The sequence below is a fragment of the Excalfactoria chinensis genome, chromosome Z, assembly GCF_039878825.1.
Source record: "Excalfactoria chinensis isolate bCotChi1 chromosome Z, bCotChi1.hap2, whole genome shotgun sequence".
In the NCBI taxonomy this organism is placed as follows: domain Eukaryota; kingdom Metazoa; phylum Chordata; class Aves; order Galliformes; family Phasianidae; genus Excalfactoria; species Excalfactoria chinensis.
This window is the reverse complement of record NC_092857.1, coordinates 44,417,700-44,440,580: the sequence shown is the minus strand read 5'-3', so window position 1 is coordinate 44,440,580 and position 22,881 is coordinate 44,417,700. Positions and strand designations below refer to the sequence as shown.

Sequence of the window (22,881 nt, the reverse complement as noted above, 5' to 3'; positions counted from 1 at the left end):
AGCTGTCTGTTGTGAAGGAAGCTAGCAGAGCCAAGATTCAGGAGAATCTGGGAGAAAGAAAAAAAAAATAAAAATGTGCAACCCAAAAATGACCATGACAGTGGGAGGCAGATCTATCAGAAGGTAACAGAGCAAATGGAGGGAATCCAGCTGCTACAGAGCATTAGTTTTTGTGCAGGGAAGCACACACACTGCACAATTAATCCACAGTTCCCCCAGCTTTTACAGCAATGGAAAGAAAATAATACGTGATCTCAGTTTGGGGGATTTTTTCTTCAAAAGGCACAACCTGAGCACTTACAGCAATAGCAAATTGGTCAGGTGACTCAGAGCTAGGATTCACATAAGCTGGTATTTTATGGAGCCCGCAGAAACAATATCTGCAAGAAGGTTGTCTCAGTGTAGCAGGGGGGGTAACTTTCTATCAAATCAGAAGCTGCTTCTCCATCGCACAATGCCTTTGATCCAGCCTGCTCAGGGAAGCTGGAGACCTAAACTGAAAGCTGCATAGCCTCAGGCCCGTGGAAGTGAAGGTTTGTAGGGATGACCTCTGCTTTGCCACCAGCTGCTTGTGATATGGGCTGTGTAGATAGCTCATCTTCCCCTTGCTCTAAGCTCTCTTTTCTCCTGGGCAGCTGGGAAAATCCTGCAACTGCATCTTGGGGCCTCAAGAATAAAGTTTGGAGTATTCCCTAGTTTTGTCTCTTCTCTCAGCTGAATAAGTAGATAAATAAAGTGAAATCAAACAGTTTTACAGTATGCAACAGTATGCAACAAATCCTAGCATCTTCCATTACTTAATATGAAATAAAGACAGTGGATTAGACACATGCAGTGTAAAATCTGGATGTGGTCCTTGGGCCAGCCAAATAAAGAGACAAGGAAAGCAGCTCTCATGTGGTCACAGTGTTCTGGACAACCTACCTCAAGGATGCAGTGAAGAAGGGAGGGAGGGATCTTGACCAGTGTCCCAGGAAGGCACTTAGGCTAGCATCTTCCACCTGTGCTTGCTGTTTTCTTACACCATGACTATGTCATACAATCTTTTGGAGAAGAAAGTTGCTCACAGTCTGCTTAAAATTTAAGGGTGGAGGAGAACCCTGCACACATTTGATTCTTGTTGATTTTTATCCACAGGCATTTTGAAGAGCACATGTTACATTGATGTTCGCTGGTTCCCTTTTGATGTGCAGAAGTGTGATTTGAAGTTTGGCTCTTGGACTCACAGTGGTTGGCTGATTGACCTGCAGATGCTTGAGGCCGATATTTCCAACTACATCTCAAATGGAGAGTGGGACTTAGTGGGTAATTTGACTTGCCTAATTTTTTTTCAGTATTCGAATTTTCAAAAGCAGAATCCAAATACATAGAAATTACTAATTCTATCGTGATGTTTGAAATAAAGATATGAAAGGTTTTCACATAGAAGGCAGCATGAAAGAAAGAAAATCACAGATGAAAAACAACTTCAAACGCATTCTTTGAAATGTGTCTGAAAACACTGTGTTCTGAATCAGTTGCCTAAATTTAAGTGCATAAATGAAATCTAGTGCTGCTGATGCATCTGAGCAGTTTGTCAGAACTGTACTTAGATGTGTCTTATGTATACACACTGAACACTGCTGTCACATCTACTCAAACACATCAGTCAAGAATTGGTTGGTGTAAAAAATGGAATTTCAGCAAAACCAGAATCAGCTTTTACAGAGATTATCCTGTTCACCCTGAAAACCATCAAAGTGTCTAACAGTTTGTAATATCTGGAAATAGCTGCAGCTTAGTATGTCTCCTATTCTGTGTTTCAAGTTGTATTTATAAAAGAAAAACTTATGTCTAGAATTAGTTACTTTTAGCTAGCTCCTAGTGAGTTATTTTGAACTCGTTTAAGTAGGTGTAAATCAGAAGCCATGCTATGGAAATGGACAGAGTTTAGACTGCTTTAATGGTAGCCTGCAGCCATTTTATTTTCTAATGCAGATATTTGATCAAGGAAATAACTAACCCAGGACAGCTGAGAATAAAATAAGAAACATAATCAGTATTCAGGAGCAATGAAGGACCTTTCCTCCTGAAGTCAGTTCATTCCAAAGCATTTCTAACCTTCCAGTGCTTTGATACAGTGGTCATTTTTGTTCAGTAAATACTCATATCTGACAAAGTGACTGGTCTCTTTTACTTGCCATTGGACAGAACTGGTCCTTAATCAGCTCATTTGGTGAAAGTGTTAGGTAATACCCAGCTAACCCACAGTCATACCCTTTATGAAGACTTGCTACTCTTCTGTCAACATTTACATATCACTGTACCTTCTGTCATGTGTACAGTAACACAGAGAAAGAGGTAAGCAGTGGTGGCATGAAACATACAAGGTGCTAAGCTCTTCCAGCTGGCCATGACATCTGTCCTGCTGCAGTTCTTGCCATACAGACTCTTGGACAGTTTACTGCAAGTAGGTCACCATTGCCAACCCTATGGTATAGCTGTATTGCACAATGACGTATCTTAACCTTAATATGTGGTAGAATATAATCTTGATTTGACTGCTTTTGAAAACTGATGACATTTGTCCTGTCTGATGTATGGGCTAGCGTGCATGACATCAAAAGTTAGCAATCATTCCCTAGGTGTGGGAAGCCCAAAGTTAGGTTTAGCTGTGCTAGATTCTGATCTCTGTTTGCAGATTTTCCTGTTTTGAGGCTGGGTTGCTGAGGCTGGTTTTGAACTGGATCAGATGAGCTTCATTGGCTGAACCAAGTTGTAATGATCCAGAAAGTATGAGCATAAATACTAGAAAACACAGAAGGTGGATTAGGAACAGCAGGCAACTTGCACTGTCATTTCAGATGTTCCTGAAGACAGTGAGATCTTAAGAGACAGCCTTGGCTGATTTAACCCTGTAATGATGCATTTAAGCTTTCAAACAACGTTTAGCTGAATCATATTGTCCCTGGTCTCATTAAATCTATTCAGTCAAATGTGTGTTATTGGCTACTCGTGTTAGAAGATGACTTTCACCTTGCAGATGATTTAGGTATCTTTTTTTTCTCCCTTCTCAGTTGCGACAGGATGCATGGAACAGTCAGGGACCCCATGGAGAGGTGGGGGAATGCTTTCTCCTTCCTGCTTACAGCTTTAGGAGCCAGACAAGATCCCTGCTGGGTTTGGGCCTTGTATGTCTGAAGGTCATGCCAACTGGCCTTTACCCCACACTAGCTGCAATTTGAGGAAAGAAGCAGTTTGTAGCCAGCACAGGAGATATCTTGTTTCTTTTTCCTCATCCCATCACTTGTCTAAATCCTAAGGGAGAAAACACAGAAGCAACAGGGTGGTAGCACGGGCTCGATCTGCTTATGGCAGAGTGGGAGACTATCTCTTGAGGTCCGTTCAGTGCCAATGAGAGCTTATCTTGGCAAAAATGCCAATGCTTTTAAACGGTTGGGGTTTGGCCCCTTCCAAGTGAGTGTTGGGCAGTCCTGTGCCACTGCCCACTGTTCTGATCTCCTCCCTCTCTGCAGGTGTCCCAGGAAAGAGGAATGAGTTGTACTATGAATGTTGTAAAGAACCATACCCAGATGTGACATACACCATCACCATGCGCCGACGTACTCTCTACTATGGCTTGAACCTACTGATTCCTTGTGTTCTCATATCTGGCTTGGCACTGCTTGTTTTCCTTTTGCCTGCTGATTCAGGAGAGAAGATTTCTTTAGGTAAGTGCTAAATAATTCACTTATTCCTTGTGTACTTCCATAAAATGGCAGATAATACCTCACAGTTTTTGATTAATAAGGATCTCCCTGGAGAAGCAACAGAAGCACTTGTTTAGTTGCAGAAACAGAAGAAAGTGATTGTGTATAGCATTCACACAGTGAATGGGATGAAGCAGAACTTGTCACTGGCAGAAGAAGCAGTAGTGTCATGCTGTTCCTCAGCACATCTCAGTGCATTTCACAGCTGATTAACTCCCTTTTTTGGATAGGACATAGTAAGAAACAAACAGTGAAGGGTCATGAGAAATGGCTGAGGGTTGAATTTTCACCTTTCAAGTTTAGCTCTCAAACCTCCAAGCTATGAGTTCCCCATGAATGCAAAGTAATGGCAGCCAAGGAAGAGGTAAATGAGATTTTCTGTCGTGCGTATTAATATAGGCAGGAGGGGTGCTTCCAAGAGAAAGTTGAAATCATCAGTTGTGCACAAATCTGATCACAATAAAGACAATGAAGTAGTACTGGAAGCACATGGTTTGCAGAAACATCAGAGCACTGAACAGACAGAATTTCAAGAAGCAAAACATGGGCTATGGGGGATGTGACTGCTGACTGTGAAAAATGGGGTGCAAGCAAGGAGAAGAATTATTTGACTTAAAGCACAAAAAGAGAGTGTAACATTCTTGCATTAAACACATGAAATACAAGGCAGTTTCTCAGCACAGGGCAGTTAGATTTTGCAAGCAGGCTTTCCAGAGAGAACAAGATAACACAGAGTTACTTTTGTAACAGGCTACAGCTCTATAGAGAGCTTTATATAACATGTAATAGTCAAAACAAGTCTCTCTTCATCTTGAACGGTTGTCTGGGCTTTGTGTAAGCTCTGTTTGGCAAGAACAGTATATTTTATCCATTTTGCAAGTTCCATTTCACTGAGCAGTAAACAGTGTCCCTTACTTGGAGAGAAGCAAAGGTTTGGGTGCAATTGAGAAATGGAAAGAGAAAAGATAAAGATATATCCAAAGATGCTCTCACTACGTAGAAGTTCTCACCTGCCCTGTCAAGCACGAATTTGTGGATTTGGCTTAGCTTTAGAGGAGGACAAAGTTATATTTAACAGCAAAGATATCAAAGGAGGGGCTGTAGCAATCATGTTCCTCATCTTTCCTCTCCATGTTCACTCCCTGCAGGTATCACTGTTCTGCTTTCCCTGACTGTATTCATGCTGCTTGTGGCTGAGATCATGCCTGCAACTTCTGATTCAGTCCCACTAATAGGTAGGTTGATTTTCTCTGCTCTGTGCAAAAAGTACAATGTTTCTTAAGAGCTGTTCAAAGCCTGTTGGAGCTCTGACTCTTTTTTACTATAGTTTTGGGTTTCAGCAGTGTTAGGAATAAACCTCCATTTGGGTTTTACTATTTGTGTGGATGCAGAAAAAAAATCAAACAACAGCGACAAACCCAAATCCTGGCAGAAGGGATACAAAGTGACTCTGGAAATATCAGATAGTCTGGTAATTGTAATAATTAAAGAGACACCAAATCTGTGTAGCTTGGAGGTTTGGGTAGGCAAATCACAAAGGACAGCACAGCCAGTGCATAGGAACAAGTGAGATGCTGGAACAGTACTCAGCCTTAGCTCTGGGTTCATTGAATTGGTGTTCACTGCGTTAACCTGACAGCTCTTTAGATGAAGCTATGCCAACAGAAAGCTTTGGAAGATGTCTTTGCAGATGGCTGAAGAGAAATTTTTCCTGCTCCCTCCTCCCCCTCTCACATGGCCATTTGAGTCATTTCTATCATGAGAACAGTTTGGTTAGAACATATGGTCATCTTTATTTTTGTTTTCATAGGATAATCCTCTGTCTCAAGCACATGAAGCTTCAGTTTCCCCAGTGGAAAGTGGGTAAAACATCATTTCCTGACCTCAACAGGGTAGGGAAAACAAACCTTTTCTGGTTTGTAAAACAAAGAAGTGTGAACAGCACATGAAAACTCAGAAACTATTAAAACGTCATCTCTTGAGCTAAGGTCAATATATTCATGCAAATCATGACTAAAGTGCACATTCCAGGCAACTGAAATAAATGAAATGTCCAACAATATATCTAGGTGCTGACAGAAGATGCATTTCTGGAGGCTGGTGGCCTTGCCTGTGGCAGGAGGGTTGGAACTTGATGATCCTTTTGGGTCCCTTCCAACCCAAGCCATTCTATGATTCTTGATTGTAAAATTAAAGCCTAGCACAAGTTGTATCATAAAAAAGCAAAAGAATATTTACTCAGACATCTTAATATTTAACTTCATGGAGGAAAAACACAGACCTACATGTCGGGAAACAAGGTGACAAAGGGAGAGTAAGGGTAATAATACCCACAGGAAAGAGTTCCTGAAAGCTTACAAATAACTTGAGCATCTTACTGAGTGAGATTCTAGCCACTGAGTCACACAGGAGCTTCCAAAAAATCTAACAAAACCCTTGTCTTTATGTATACCCAGGAATCCACAAAGGTGGATAGAAGACACTGAGAGATAGTGAAGGGATGCAGCTCTGTGCACTAGTTTTCTAATGTTACAATTTCTAATGTTACAATTCCCTACCAGAGAAAATAAGGTATATGTGAAAAAAAGCTATAGAAATGTATGCATTACTATGGATGTAGGTGCTAGAATAGTAGGCTAATTACTACTTAATCCAGCATAGACATAAGAAGCATCACATAATGATAGGAGGTGAGGGTAATGGTAGTGGTGGTGGGGATATCCATTTGGTCAAATCCCTTGCTCCATGTGAATGTTACCTCAATTATTAGGATCACTCACACCTTTTTATCCCTTTTAGAGCACAGAATCTAGGAGATGATAAAGAAATCTCTTCTCACAGCTCGTATACAAAATAAGCCTTGTTGGTAGCTTGTATTGCTGTAAGTTTTTTTAAAAATACCTAAATAATTTAGAGCATACCAAGTGTATTGGAAATGCACCTCTTAAATTTGTCACATAGGTCAAACACAGTCTGTTTCTTTCATCTGTTCATTGGACAAATTTTGTATTGTGGAACACAGTAAAAGAATAATCCTAGTACATAAATGTTTTGTAACATCCTGGAGAGCGACTTCAGGTATCCAGGTAAGGGACTCCTAAAACAGTCCCATGTCTACAGTTATCTGACTCTTCCTTGTTATAGCCCAAAAGAAAACTAATGTTGACATACTGGAGTTCACTCAAGCATGATGATCTCAAAGATTGCCATTCCTATGCAACAGAAGCTTCTTATTTCATAGGGTGACAGGACAATTCAGATTGGAAAGGACTATGTGATGTTGCTAGTCCACGCCTTGCTTTGAGCGTGTTCAAGTCTGGGGTTAGATGAGGCTGTGCAGGTTTTTCTAGTTGTGTTTTGGAGCCTCCAAAGACAGAGATGACACCGCGGCCTTTCTGGGCAACCTATTCCACTGTGCAGCTGCACTCAGGAGAGAGAAGTCTGAGCATATTGTTTCAGTTTATGCCTGCTCTCACCATCTTGCTAGACACTTTTGTGAAGAACCTGTCCCTGCCATCCCTTTCCTGAAAGCAACGTGGTGTTATCAGGTACCTCAGTGCTCCAGCCTGAAACAGCTGTAGCGATGCAACCCCTTTTCAGAGGGCCTCACTGAGCCCGGTGCTTTGTTGACATAATCCATTTTATTACTGCTTGTGTAATGGTAGAAAGTCTTCCTGATGCTCTTGACTCCCTTATCAGCTTCAGCTGCTTATCTTTAGCATTCCTAACACCAGATGTGAATGCCCAAATACTGATTCCATATCTGGCCTTTGCAGCCTGTCCCTGCTCCTTGCCCTGCAAGGTATGTTGACCTTTTGCACTAGAGTGCCATCATGAGTTCCATGCTGGTCTTCTGATGCATTTCCTTATTTCTCTGAGTAATTGCAGGAGCCTTTATTACAGTTGAAGGCTGCTTTCCAGTAACCTCTTGCTATTTTCTAGTATTGTTTTATCCTTCTGAGCTTTCTCTTACATGATCTATTCCCCTTCATGCATTTGTGCATCTACTGTGGAGGTAAGACTTTCCAAGCAGTTTCACCATGTTTCCATTTTTCATCTTACATATTCTGGCCACTCTGCACTATTTTCCTCCTATGACTTCTCAAATGAAGTGTGGGTTCCTCCATTCCATAGTATTCCAGGTTTAAAGCCCCACTTTTAGCTCCACTCCAAACAAACAAGGAAAGACTGTTCACCCTTCTGGCCTCTGTACCCAAATACCCTTTATGCAGCAAGAACTAAACTGGGCTGAGTCAAATAGCATGATCCTGAGATCTGAAAATCCTATCCCCACTCCAACAGTGCATAGTGGTTTTGTAGTAGATAACAACAGGGACATTTAATTTCTAAATTGTATTTACCACATAACGATCATGTTTCTTCAGTGCTGTTTTTGGTTTGGCTATAAGCCCTCTAGGGATAAATGTGAGGGTTGTTTGGACAATTTGGTCAGTTCCTGTGGAATCAGCATAATTATTATCAAATTGCAGATACAGAACTCAGAGAATGCTTGAAAAGGATGCAAATAATTTGATCTTGAAGAAGAAGAATTCACTGCTTGTCTACAGAAAAGTCACTGTTTCTGGTATTCATGCATGTAGGAGGAGACACTGAAAAGATGACTCCACACACCTGGAAAAAAATAATCTGCATTGTATTCTTACATTTTGTTTTTGTATAAACCTTGATTCTACTGCTGCCTGGACATAGCTGAATGCTTCTGACTTTCACTACTGTAAAAACACTTGACCAAAGAAATGCTATCCATCTTATTTTTCTCCGTTGTTTGACCTCAGCTTTAACTAGCTAACTAATGATAGGTAGTAATGTAAGAAATTCTTGCAGATGCTGTTCAGAGTGCCTCTGTTGAGGAAAAGAAATACTGCTCTAATTTGACACCTAGAAAATAATTCACTTCTAGGGTCTGGTATATTTGCAAGGAAATGTGGAAATTATATAATGATTCTTTTTAGCTGAGGCCATATTACCTTGTCCTCAGCTTACAGTTAGGATAAACAAAGCACCACTCAGCCTAAATAATCACAAGGGCAAGATATTTGCTTTTTTCTGCCACTCTGCCAAGCGTCTCTCTGCTTCCTTGGTGTGCCCTTTTGCATTCTCTGTCAGTGTGTAAAGCTGCCCAGAGGCTCTCTTAATCCATCATTTGCAACTTCCCCTCACAATGGCCTCACATTTCTAAACAGTTAATTGATAATGTGTTAATGCACATTAAAAATAAACTGACTTATTTTCTGCCAAGAGCAGGTGACAAAAGCTGAGATAGGAATCAGCAGCAGCCTGCTTAGAATCCTCCAAAATCTGGACCCTGATGCTCCACTGCACTGCAGAGTGAGGTGTGCTGGAGCTTTCTTTTCCACAAGACAGACCCTTTCTCTGACAGAGGTGTTCCAGCTAAGTAGATGGCTGATGACATTTGAACTCTGCTCTTTCCCAGCTGTCTCTGGGGTTTGCATGCACAGCTGCTTTCATCCTTTTCCAAAATAGCCTTCATGCTTAGGGGCAAAAGCTATTTCCAAAACCCAGTTTTCAGCAGCATGTATATATGCCAAGTAAGGTACCAATATCATTCAAAGCTCAAACACTGCCCTTCTCCAAATTCATCTGTGACGCCAACTTTGGGAACAAGAGCTAGGATGACTCTGTTCCTTTAAAAATAAAAAAAAAATAATAAAAAATTTGCTACCCATAGCAACAGAAACCAGCTCAGCCTTTTGGATTAAAAGCAGCAAAGTCCCATGGCATCTACAAACACAATGGTTTGGCCAGAGTCCAACACAAGTAGATTGTATGCACAAGGCTTGTTTCAATTCGGTACCCTGGAGCTCCCTCCTGGCACTGAAAGCTCTGGAGTATAGCTTCTTAAAAGACTTACAGACCATGACTATACAGCAACTATACAGCAGTAGCTGTGTCCTAAACTTACCCTCCCTGGTATAGGTTCATCATTCCTCATGGGCACTGTGTCTGGCCGCACACATGCTTTGACTTGCTCTTAATTCCTCTCGAAATATTTTTAAAAGAATCTAGATACATAGAGAGATGGATTTCATTACTTGAGGAAGGATTATGTAAACAAATGTAGAGAGCTCCAGATATGATGCACACTTGAAATTAGTGCCCCAAGTGCACTGGTCACTGGCTAAAATCCTGAAGCCTGTGGGGTACAGCTCAGGTATGACAATTGCTCTTTCTGCTACTAAAAACCTATGCATTTGTGTACAGATGTGTCTCACTTGATAAAAGCCAGTCATCTCAAGAGAATTTCGCACATCTTCCAACCTTTTCCACTGATGACCATGGCATCTAGCCTAGTGCATTATATAAGAAGGGATGGATGTGCATTGCACTGTGCTTATTTTCCAGTTCAGTGACCAAGCCGAAATTAAGCAGATACTTTTATTTCAATTAAAACTTCCATACAAAGTCAGGACCTGTTTGCTGAAACTCAAGGATTAGGTAATTTCTTCAAGAACTACATTTGAAGCTTTTGGATGTAAACTTTTTGTGATGTTTCTCTGTTTATTTGTCTTAAAAGTCTTTAAAGACCATGATATGCCAGTTAATAGGGCTGGATAATCAAGTCCATTTTTGATAGTATTTTATGACCATATCTGAGGAAAGGATCAATTTCTTCTTCAGGCGGTACACATATGCCTGAATTCTCTTTTTTAAATAGGACTATGACTCCCTACTTACAGCCTCCATATCTCTGGCTTGCTTCATTAAGATGTATTTCCCACTAAAAAGCAACCCTCTTCCTCTGTGACACTGGCTTCTTCCATCATCACATAAATCACCTACTTCAGAAAGTATCTCCTTCACCCATCTACACCCACTTGGCACCCACCTGTTTTACTGTGCTGGTGTCCCTCTTTTTGCTCACATGGCTGCTTACCCTCCTGTCAGTACAAAGCTCACAAAAAACCACCAGACTCTGAGGTCAGACCCCAGGTGGCAGAGTACAGTCATGCGGAGAAACAGCTAATGGGTGGCATCAGCTTGAAACCAAAGCTGCAGTAAGCCGTGAGCTGGCTGCCCTCTTCCAGCCCAGCCAGCAGTCTGCAGAACTCAGATCAGATATTGTCCAAAAGCCAAATTCTCAAACGAAGTGTTCAGACTCCTGAAACCAGTCAAGTAGTTTATTTTTCCCATTAAGACCTTTCATCTCTGGGAATTCATGGCATCCTCTTAAACAGAGGTCCTCAGTAATTTCAGATTTTTTTTTTTTTTCTCAATATCTTCAAAACACTGCAAACCTCAGAAAAGTGTTAGGAAGCATTTCTCCTCAGAAAGAGTGGTGCTGCCCAGGTTGGTGGTAAAATCACTGTCCCTGGAGGTGTTCAAGAGCTGTGTGGATGTGGCACTGGGGAATGTGGTCAGTGGGCATGGTGGGGGTGTGCAGATGGTTAGATTAGATGATCCTAGTGCTTTCTTTCCAGCCTTAATGATTCCGTGATTTTATGATTATTTCTTTCCAGCACTCTCCAGAATAGGAATCACATTGCAGAAAGTGCATTTGTGCTGTTTGTGCAGAGAGGCTGGTTGAAAGTGGACAGTGTGTGTGTGGGGGGTGGATGAAAGGAATGGTCATTTCCTGTGGTCATGATGCATGACACATTGCCTGGATTTATCAAATACTACACAAAAAAAGAAACAAAAACAAAACTCCAGTTAGCTTCAGTCTAAGTAACATCACTGTATTCTCCTCTGTCTCCTTCATCTGCTTGCTTATTCTAAATCCACAAAACTTAATTTGCTGCTCAGGGGTCTACTACACTGATTTGTCTTCAGTCTTCTCCCCTCCTTGCTGTTCATTATGTTATTATAATACAAATGAAGGTCGTACACTATATGTTCACAGCAGATGCTTGAGGTGATTTCTTGCAGTTAGTCATATAGCAAAGGAGATGGTAAATTGCTAAGACAAGGAAGCAATGTGGTGCTTTTGCCACCTCCAGGAGTTACAGATTGTTTTAAGCTGTGAGCATAAGACATCAGTGTTTCTTACTAAAAAGAGAAAATAAGATTAATTCATCACATTTTCTGTCATCTGCTTGCATGTCCTCAGTTGCTGACATTTTATTTTTCTATGTCTTTGTTTTTTGGTGGGTTTTTTTTGAGTGTTTTTCTCCCCTCCCTTTCATGGTCCTGATGGGAGATTTGCTGATGGTGGCTTTTCTCTCAGAATCTTCCATCCAACAGAAAGCAGTCAGTTCTTTACAGCGTTCTATGGTGCTTTTCCCAAAGTTAAGTATTTTGGATGCACTTCATTTAAAACAGAAAAAAAAGTATTTCTCAAACATCTGGTTCTATACTTCAATAGCCTTTGGGTTGAGAACAGATTAAAAATACTTCCCCATGCTCCTGCAGCTGCCATAACCAAAAAGGAAACACAAGATCTAACCCTGAATTCTCCGTCTTTAAGTACATTTTATGTCTGTGAAAGACCAGCTGGACTGTGGCAATGTTTTTTTGCTTTCTTCTACTGGTGAGACTTAATGGAATGCACAGTGTATTCCAGTTTCAGATAATTTATCTTCCTTGTCTCTTTGCTATCTGTTTACAAAAGTAGGACACTAAGGGAGTCTGTCCTCAACCTCCTGTTCTCCCCCCTGCTCTTAGAGAAACTGCTGATGAGCAACTATTACCTGCTGCAGAGTGTGATGGTGTCTGCCCAGCACGAGACCTGCTTCCTGCCATAGGAAAAAAGGATAGCTGGAATTCCTTGTGCGGGAATATGAGGCTTCCTGCACTCTCCACAGATTCAGTTCATGAACCTGGAGCATTTTCTGAGGGAACAACAGTGTATATCTCATACTGAGAATGCACTGGGTCATTTCTGTCATTTCATGAGTGTTCACCAAAGGCCCTCAGAACAAAATGATTGAAATGACTTGATTTAGAGCAGCTCTGACACAGTCCGGAATGTCAGATGCAAAAAGTGATGCTTCCAGAAAAGAAGGAACAGCAGTGGGAAGTACCCAGTCTCACAATTATAAATACTTGATCATGACACTCACCTTCATCCCCCACTATACCACAGTATCAGCAACACTGCAGTTGGTCACAATGGAAAAGCTCTGCTTTTCCTATGATTAGCTGTGTAAATAAATCTGGATAATATACTGCTTTCTCAGTTAGTGTTCAGTGATAAAATCAATAAAGCAAAGCATCCATCTGGAATCATACTGCCCCTCAGGGTTTCTGTTTTATTTATCCTGTTCCTAATCATCCCTTAAAATTTATCCGGTTCCAATCAAGCAGCTGATGGTACAAATCATTTCTAAAATAAACCACGTTGCTTCTCTGCCATAGGATAATGTCACAAAAGGTCCATAAATGGTGCTGGAAGCTCCTTTATTTCTGAACTGCAAGTCAGTGCCATTATTTTGATCTAGGCAATGTCAGAGCATGTCTGCAGGAACAAGTAGTTGTCACTGATTATTTTTATTTTTATTTTTATTTTTTTGAAGAGCTTCTGGATCTCTGTGCTGTATGAGATCTGTATTTGCTATGACAGCAGCACCTGATCTACTTCTGACAGTGATGAGACAGAGACTGACAACTCCAGATGTTAAAACAGCTGTCCAGGTAGCATGTTACATCATGTCTCCTTTGGCAAAAGGAAGAAAGTCAGCTGCAGAAGAGCACATATTTCATGTTTGAGAGGGGTCAATCGAGAATCTGGAACAACTCTTCTTTTCACACCAGGTGGCTGAAGAGAACAGCTTTGAAACTGTACAAAGAGCATTTAATGGTGTCCAGAGCAGACCTCGGGATTCCTGTGGAATGTCACTGTGTACATGATGTACACATGGGACTGAAAACAAGTCTTCTCACTTCTCCTGGACTATGGCAGCTGTAAAGGGCAGAGAGAGTAAATAAAAAAGCCAGCTGCCTTTTGTACTGGGTCAGAAGCTTCCCAGGTGTGCAGCTGGCATGCAGCGTCAGATCCCATACTCTTTCAGACACACACTGGTCTGGGACTGTTTTTTCTTAATCTGAGAGCTGACACTGCACACAGTGAAGTGATTTGTTAAAGCCTCCCAGGTGGCCTTTATATGTGAGGGAAGACCTCAGCAACCAGGAACTCCTAAACAGAATTCAAAAGGATGCTCAGTGAGAGATGCTGAACATTTCCCTTCTGCTGTATAAATGAAATGGGATGAGTTTGGTTTTTTTGTTTTGTTTTGTTTTGTTTTTTTGGTGTGTGTGTGCGTGTGTGTGTGCATGTGTGAAATCAGATTCACATTTACCTCCAACAGACACACTTGGGAACAGGACTTTCTGAGACCAGTGGCTTCAAAGCCCTATGTACATAACTGCTGTATGCTTATGGATGGATCCTAAAATATTGGGGGAAAAATGTCTAGTGCCTGGACTGTGGCTCAGTTGCTATGACACTGCTTTTTTCCTGCACTACATGTCATGGATGAGCATCTCCAATTTTCTGTGGCAGTACTCAGTTCAGTGAAGATCTAGGAATAGAGTTCGCTGATTCCTGCTTGTGTGGGACTAGGATAGGGTGAGAGAAGGCTGCTGTCTACAGGGAATGCTGCAGATCCCAGTCTGTTCCTGAAAGAACTGTTTCCCCTGCTTTCTCGAAGATATCTACAGAATTTTCTGACCTCAGTTCCCAAGTTACTACACTCAGAGAACTGTGAGTTCCCATTGCCTGGAATCTTAGGAGTGTGAGGTAATACAAAGCTCTTTTCAGATTCAACAAAGTATATAATACTTCAACAAATTATATAACATATGCAACAAAGTATGTAAGGTTCTATAAAAAATACAAACCAAAGCCTTCTAAATTGAACATTTCAGGCCTGAAAGTCTAATTGAAGACACTAATGTGCATGGAATTTACCTGCAGCATTTAGTGATTTATAGCAGTAGTTAGACCAGTGATATCAGCACTTCTAGGTTTCTCTTGCATGGAGCATGCAGGAGTCAGATCAGCCAGCATCTCTCAAGCCTGACTTCATGGTTTGCAGTGCTTCTACCTGGCTATTGGCTGTGTTCTTTCATAAGTAGGTGCAACAGCAACCTCTCAGTTCACATTACCCACAGGAGCATCCTGCTAATTCAGCTGTTAATTGTGCTGTATCATGGAGAGCCAAGTCTTTCTCTTGAAGCAATTGTAGTGTTGGTTTTGGGGAAGAATCTCATTATTATGTAGAAGATGATGAATAAGATTTTTGCTGCTGAGGCAAAGAGGAACAGTATTAAGAAATGAAGATGGACAAAAACAAAATTTGCCTTGAAGTCTTTATTAGATTACTGACATTTTCTGTGAGCCAAGTTGAGATGGTGGAGGCTGCAGTTCACACTGGTTTCCTACACCTCTTTCTAACAGCTAGACATAACAGTCCTTGGTATTTTGTTTCAGCTGTCTTCAACAACTGCCTTCAAAATGCCATTAGGCCTATGGATAATTGTTCTGCACACCCTGGTGCACCAACCCCACCTCTGACATGAGAGGATGCAGGCAGGGGATGAGATGCATCAAGGAGATACAGTTTCACATCTCAGTTCTGGGGTTTAAGATCTTGAATTCTTTCCTGTGCAGTAGGTTTAAATTTAGCACCCCAGCAAGGGTGTTCTCACAGAAACCAAGAGGGGCAGCCTTAAGGACTGAGGAGGGTGCTGAGTAGTGCACCCTTCTGGGCAGCAACAAGATGAGGGAGCAGAAGTTGGTGGTGCCACAACCACCCTTTCTGGGGGTTCACTGACACCAGGTGTGGAATATCAGAGAAGAGAATGTTTGGATGAGATTCAGCACTTCTTAAATGTAGCTCCAGGACAAGGAATGTTATTTGCCTTTTGTTTTTCTCCTCTCCTGACCAAATCCTCTTTCTACTTGCAGCTCAGTATTTTGCTAGCATCATGGTCATTGTTGGTCTGTCTGTGGTCGTAACGGTGCTGGTTCTGCAATTTCACCATCATGACCCACAAGCAGGAAAGATGCCCAGATGGGTGAGTAGATTTGGTATTAAATATTGAACAGCATTTGAAAAAAAAGACATGAAAGTTGTGGCAGGCTGACAAGGGACAGAAGTTATTCCCCATTAACCTCAAGTGTGTCAGCTATGCACAGTATGTTTTAGGCTGCAACATTTGATACTAGAGAGAGAGAACAAACATACTAAATGGGAGTTTCTCTTAGAGATAGCAACTGTTGTTTGGGTTTTCTATTCAAACCTTAAGCAGGGGTTGGTTGATACATTGCAGAGTAAGCTTTTTCTGCACTTGCTTTGCAAGGTCTGGCCCTGTGGGCAACATCTTTAATTTCTTATCCAGCAGACGCCTCACAAACATTTACTAGACTCTGCTGGGCAGTTTGTCTGCTCTGTTCCCTTACAGAGAAGGGAGCAGCAGTATCTTTTGTATTTAATGGCAGAGCCATGATCTCCTAGAAAAAAAGGAAAGAGGGGAAGCATATTTGTTTATCCCATCTTACAAGTGTACCAGTTATTAGCCGGCTCCCAGAGACACTGGAAAACCAGGAACTTCATTGCCTCTGTGCTTAATACTGAACCTGGCTACACTTCTCACAGCATGGAGCTGGTTCCTAATGCACCATCAGCAGAAAGGCAATACTGTTGGGCTCAGTCTGACTGCACTGACATCACTGACTCAGAAACTGCCATCTGCTGAGGCTGCATCCACTGGTCTGGGAGGAAAATCAATTTTGTCTACTTCTGTCTGATTACTTCTCAGTGCAGTTAACACGTGGACACTCTTTTCTCCACAGCAGAAGACTGTTACTCCAGTGAGGTCTGGCACCTCTCCCAGATGTCTTTCAGGGAGATGCATTTACTTTATATTTTCAAGTTAAAACAATGCTTTTTTCTCTCTCCATTTACGAAGAAAGGGTTTAGAATAAGCAGGATATGCTTATAGAATATGCTTTGCTGTTAAAAAAAAAAAAAAAAAAAAAAAAAGCAATGAAGGTATAAGCAGATACAAATAGTCATCTGCATATCCTGGCTTCACAAGCGTCTGTTTCTACAGTGTTCTGTAGTATCTCATTCGCCACAGTTGTCACACAAGACAATTACCCTGACATGATGTTAAACTTCACATGATTACCAACGTCAGCCTGAGAACAGAAATGCTTTCTAATTTAGCTTCTCTAAAAATAAACTGCAGCATCAGAGCAAAATTAAAAATAAAAAAAATAAAATAAGAAGGAAGACCAATACCTGTTAAGCTTACTAAAAATTACTTCTTAATTTCAAGACTAGAGCACGTGAATACATGGACAAATATGCAGCAGCGTAGTAGCTCCCACAAGGAATTCTACCATTTCTTCTGCTTCTTGAGGAGCCTAGACTCAATGGCTCACACTAAATACAATCATAGATCCAGCAAGCCAGTTCTTGCTCTGTCTCAGTAGAGCAGAAGATCCCCTCAGGCCAAGAGGGTGAGTAGGAACACCCATGACAGGAAATTGGTGGCATTATGTAAAGGCCAGTGGGAACAGAGGGGAAAGGCAAGAGGAAAGGGGCAGGTGGTTTTAGACTTATGCATTGAAGTATATTGTCTAGGACTCGTTTACCCACCAGTGACCTGCTGCTAAGTTTTGGGACTACCTTTTGGTCCATGCTTGTCAACATCAGGATCTAAAATTGCAAAGATAAAAACTGCAGAGAAAGAAGATCTGGATGTATACTCTGGATTCTTGCCACAAAGCTGCTGAGGTCCACTGTCTGTTGGATGAAAAGACCGAGTACAATGAGTTCTCACTCCTGAGGAACCTGACTCAGTGCCCTGACTCCTGAACTGGCATACATTAAAAAAAGCACAAAAAAACCCCAAACAGAACAAACAAACAAAAAAACACCACCACAACAGTGAAGTAAAAAGTCTAGAAGGGGCTATAGGGAAGGTCAGATGGTAGACTGTGAAAGCTGTTGGCCAGGAAAGCTGACAGGGCTGTGGGATCTCAAGAAAAAAAAAGTGAATGCCAGATTTGTAGGGGTGAGTTTGACGCCACAAACGTGGGTGTTTTTCCTCCACCAAATAAAAGGCCATGGCTCAGTCATCAAGATTCACAGAACATTTTCTATTTTTATTTTTTCCTGTGCACCAATTTTCAGGCAGATTACATTTTTATTTTAGATACATCTTTACAGACTTTTTTTCCTCAATAAAATACAGGATTTTAAGATAACAATCTGCAGAATCTAGGAAATAACTCACCTGATTTTTTTTCTCTGCAGTTCCAGTCTCAGCAAGTATCCTTACCATCCAATTATTCTCCACAGACTGTATGTTGTTATGGGATTATTTCTACTTCCTGTTCAAATGCAAGTAGCTGCTGGGGAAAGTTCCGGGAGAAGTCACTATGTTTGTGTGGGAGCAACACCAAAACTAGAGAGTTTAACTGACTGCATTGCCTACACACCTAATTTATAAACTTTTCTCAATTGAGCAGTTTTGTTTCCCTGCTTGTGTCTCATCTCTCAAGAACCCTATGTTTGGCTTTTGGACCAGAAAAGGGAGGAGACAGGAATGTTAGCATTTCTGTTAGGTATTTCTTTGTTAGTCGGTTGAGAACTGGTAACTGCTGTCTCTGCTACTCCACTCACTGTGGGAGCAGCACACTAATGAGAGTCCAGCTCATTGGCAATTTGAGAGTAGATAATAACATGCATGAGTTACTGCTCCACCAATATACCCCTGCTGACAACCAAAGATACTGCACTGTACATGAGAAATACAGGAAGATCAAGCAGAGAGCAGAAAGGGGACTGTGGGGAAAGGCAGGAGCTCTCCAGCTTTTTGCTGAACTTAAATCCAGTTTACTGAGTTTCAGGTTTTCCTTGGATATAATTACATCTGAATCAGCTGATGCTATTGAACCAGCAGGCATAAATTTGCTCAGGAGCTTACTTCACTCCTCACAAGAAGTGTATGCAGCTGGAGATCAATTTTCTGGATTTTCTGTGATTGGAACTGAGAATACATCTAAAGCCAAACAGTGTCATGCTTAGTGGAGGACCCCATTGGTCACAACAGCAATAGGCTGTTTAACTTTGAGGTGGCCTCACCTATGTCCTTCCTTCACAGAAACCCAGAAATGACTGTGCAGATGAGAATGCATATACATCCGACCAGGGCTGTTTTCTGACAGCCATAGTGCTGCATCTGGGTTGAAAAGGTCCACAATGATCATCCAGATTCCACCCCCTGCTATATGCAGGGTCACCAACCACCAGACCAGGCTGCCCAGAAGCACATCCAGCTTGGTCTTGAAGACCACCAGGGATGGGGCATCCACAGCCTCCTTGGGCAACCTGTTCCAGTGCTTCACCACCCTCTGTGTGAAAAATTTCCTCCTAATCTCTAAGCTAATCCTCCCATCTCAGTTTAAAACCATTTCCCCTTGTCCTATCACTATCCACCCTTGTAAACAGCCTTTCCCCCTCCTGTTTATACACTCCCTTCAAGTACTGGAAGGTCACAATAAGGTCTCCCTGCAGCCTTCTCTTCTCCAAGCTAAACAAGCCCAGTTCCCTCAACCTTTCCTCATAGGAGAAGTGCTCCAGCCCTCTGATCATCTTAGCTGCCCTGCTTTGGAATTGTTCCAAGAGCTCTATATCCTTCTAGTGCTGGGGGCTGCAGGCCTGGATGCAGTACTGCAGATGGAGTCTCACAAGAGCTGAGTAGAGGGGGACAATCACCTCCCTCTCTCTGCTTGACACCCTTTTTTTAGAGCAGCCCAGAACACAGTTGGCCTTCCTGGCTGCAAGCACACACTGCTAACTCATGTGCAACTTCTTGTTCACCAGGACCCCAAGTCCTTCTCTTCAGGGCTGCTCTCAAGGGGTTCTTCCCCCAGTTTGTATAAATACCTGGGATTGTCCTGACACAACCGCACCCTGCACCTGGCCTTGTGGAACCTCATTATGTTCTCATGTGCCCTCTTCTGTAGTTTGTCTGAACATACTGAAAAGTATGTTCCTGTGGAATAAAGGTTTTTCACCTAACATCTCCTTCCAGAGCTAACAGACATATTAACATTTTTGACTCAGAAAGTTTGCCTAGCCCAGTATTTTAACATGGTTAAAATATTGTTACCCATGAACACCTTGTTTTGCTCCATGATGTTTCACCTTGCGTCCACAGTATGTTAGATGACACTGTAGTTAAGTAAGTTTAATTAATGCCAGTGTGGATTTTTTTTAAGCTGCTGCATTACAGTTATCTGTTTCACTGTTTGGTGACTGTGTAGGAAATAATGAAAGATTTAAAGCCCTCAAGAAAAGCAGAATAATTGGAAACAGGAAGTAGCCCTTCAGGATGAAGAATAAATGATTCATTAGGAGGAGAGATACAGAAAGACTCATAGAAAATGGCATGTCTGCAAACCAGAAGAACTCTCACTGTGAACATCTTTCACTGACCATTGCTTTGGCTCTTTATTATTGTTATTCCCTCTTGTGGTAATTAATGCATTCTCTTTTCTGGAATTGTGCTTGTCATTACAGTTGCAGCTCAAAGTGTTAGCTGCAATTTTCACATCCCTGTATCCGCACTGTGCAGACATGGGATGACTCAACCTGTATCTGAAGCCACCATAGAAGTAAAGGGTGGTGTTGACTGCTGTGCAGCTGAAGTGACTGGAGCAGAATGAGAGGTAGTTCTGCTCTCCCTGAAACAAGCACTTGCTTCTGTTCTTCACTGAACAGCAGACTGATTTGCAGCCATGACAAAGTCATAAAGGAGACCTTCTGCCTTTCTGGAGTGACTCTCACAAGCACCTTGCAAGCAATATGTATGTACACATGTATGTATGTACACCCTTGAAGGACTTCACAGTTGCAAGATTTGCTGATGAAGTTTGCATTCTTTCTCAGCAAGTGATGTGTTAACCACAGAGTTGCAGTGGGCTCATGTTTCAGGCAGGACATCTGAAGGCCAAGTATGTATTATGAGGTGGAACTCTTCACAGGAGTATTTTGATTTCTCAAGTGAAAAAAACAAGGTTGTTTGTTTGAATTTAAACAACAGGGGTGGGGGAGTATGCTAAAAACAACTATTAAACTGTTGTGGATTTATTTTTTCCAGCAGAATCCAAACCTTTGTTCCTCAGGTCCATAAGTGTTGGTCCTTCCATGCTATCTGAGAAGCAGTTGAAAAAGAATGCAGCCAGCGTCATGCACATTTGCAGGGGTCCAGGATTATTTGCAAACTGTAGGACTTCAAAAATAGTTTTGTAATGTAAAATTTTACATCCCTTATGCCTTGCACCTTAAGTGGACTTTGAACATCTGATTGTTCAAGATGTATCCATAAAGGGTTTGTCTCAGGGAGAAGACAGACACAAACCCACTACATTTGAAAGCAGATAGCTCGTGAAGCGGGCTGTCGTTCCAGCAGAAAATATATATTGACTGTAATAGTGAATAAATGTTTCAAAAACTGCTAAAATGGACAAAGCTTCCCTTTCCTTATGCAATTTTCCCTTTCTTTCAGGTCCGTGTCATTCTGCTGAATTGGTGTGCTTGGTTTTTACGTATGAAAAAACCCGGGGAAAATATAAAGCCCCTCTCTTGTAAATACAGCTATTCCAAGCATCATCCGAGCCTGAAAAATACAGAGATGAATGTCCTACCTGGGCACCAGCCCAGCAACGGCAACATGATTTATAACTACCACACAATGGAAAATCCATGCTGCCCCCAGAACAATGATCTGGGTAGCAAGAGTGGAAAGATTATTTGCCCCTTGCAAGAAGATAACGAGCATGTTCAAAGAAAAGCTTTAATGGATACCATCCCAGTGATTGTGAAGATATTGGAGGAAGTTCAGTTCATTGCAATGCGCTTCAGGAAGCAAGATGAGGGTGAAGAGATCTGCAGTGAGTGGAAGTTTGCAGCTGCCATCATAGACAGATTATGCCTGGTTGCATTTACCCTTTTTGCCATAATTTGCACATGTACTATACTCATGTCTGCTCCCAACTTCATAGAAGCTGTTTCAAAGGACTTTACATAAGGATTTCAGATATGAATACAATGAGATGAAAAGTAACTTAAAAGTGAATATCATCAGTACTATTGCTAGGTAATTTAACTCAAAACAGAGAGAAGTGTACTTTTATGTGCTGACATACACAGAAGGGGATAAAATTAACTTCAGGACATAATTATTTCTGATGTTAGTAATAGTAGTTACTAAATAGTATACATACTGACCTCTTACTTATTTCCTAGAAAACTTCCACACATAATTATGTTATCATCTGCTATAAAAAATAGAAAAGAATCCAAATCCACAATGTATTTATTAGAAATTAACACCAATGTAAATGTGTTGTTGTATCTTTGTGAACTTTAAAGTATTGTAATAATTTAAATGATAGATTAATGACTAGAAGCAGCATTTTGTTGTTTTTGGTATCTTTATGTTTTATCCTATTTGTTTAATGTGGCTGTGACATTTACTTCTCAGATTTGACAGGCATCTCTCTGCAGTTTTATGATGCTGCATAACTGCATATAAGAAAATAAACCATTATGATGTTAGCTCCTAATAGTGCAGTGTCTCATATTACTTCTTTTGTTAGTTTGCTTCTAGTGTAGGAAATGTTGGCTGTTGAGGATGGAAAGCAAATTTGTTCTCCACAATGACAATCATTAGTGGTACCTTCTACGCCACTCACCACTGCTCCTTAATACCTGAATTTCTGATCTCCTGGGTCACAGTTGCCAACCTAGAGTGATTAAATCCATGTAATTCGTGCAAAATGTTAGCTTCGTATTATCTATAGAAAATTTCCCTCTGATGCCCTTTGGGGTCAGATTCCACATTTATTCCCCATTATCTACACCTCTCTTAAACAACATTTTTTTTACAAATTCTTTTCCTATTGTCCCTTTTCAAAGGGTCGTGTAAAAGATTTAATTTTTATTATTATTATTTTTGCTAAGTTTCCTTACAGCAATGTTTAGTACCTATTATTACTATTATTATTTAAAGTGCTAGTATGTCACTTGCCTGGAAGATAACTGCAATATAGCGCTCCTCTTAATACTTCCACTCACTACTCTGAGTGGCAGCTGTACCTTTCTTGGTGTGATTTTGATTCGTCACCTGATCC

The 22,881-nt window shown here is 41.2% G+C and overlaps 1 protein-coding gene across 1 annotated transcript in view; it reads left to right on the top strand.

Annotated features, from left to right (window-relative positions):
- LOC140264161 (neuronal acetylcholine receptor subunit alpha-7-like) overlaps positions 1-22,312 on the top strand; it is a 64,714-nt gene extending 42,402 nt beyond the window's left edge. The window contains exons 6-10 of the mRNA XM_072359706.1: positions 1,138-1,305; positions 3,516-3,710; positions 4,898-4,984; positions 15,637-15,746; positions 21,255-22,312. Of these exons, the coding sequence (XP_072215807.1) occupies positions 1,138-1,305; positions 3,516-3,710; positions 4,898-4,984; positions 15,637-15,746; positions 21,255-21,776 (1,082 nt within the window). The 3' untranslated portion in view covers positions 21,777-22,312. The remainder of the gene's footprint in view (positions 1-1,137; positions 1,306-3,515; positions 3,711-4,897; positions 4,985-15,636; positions 15,747-21,254) is intronic.
- The last annotated feature ends 569 nt before the right edge of the window (positions 22,313-22,881 follow it).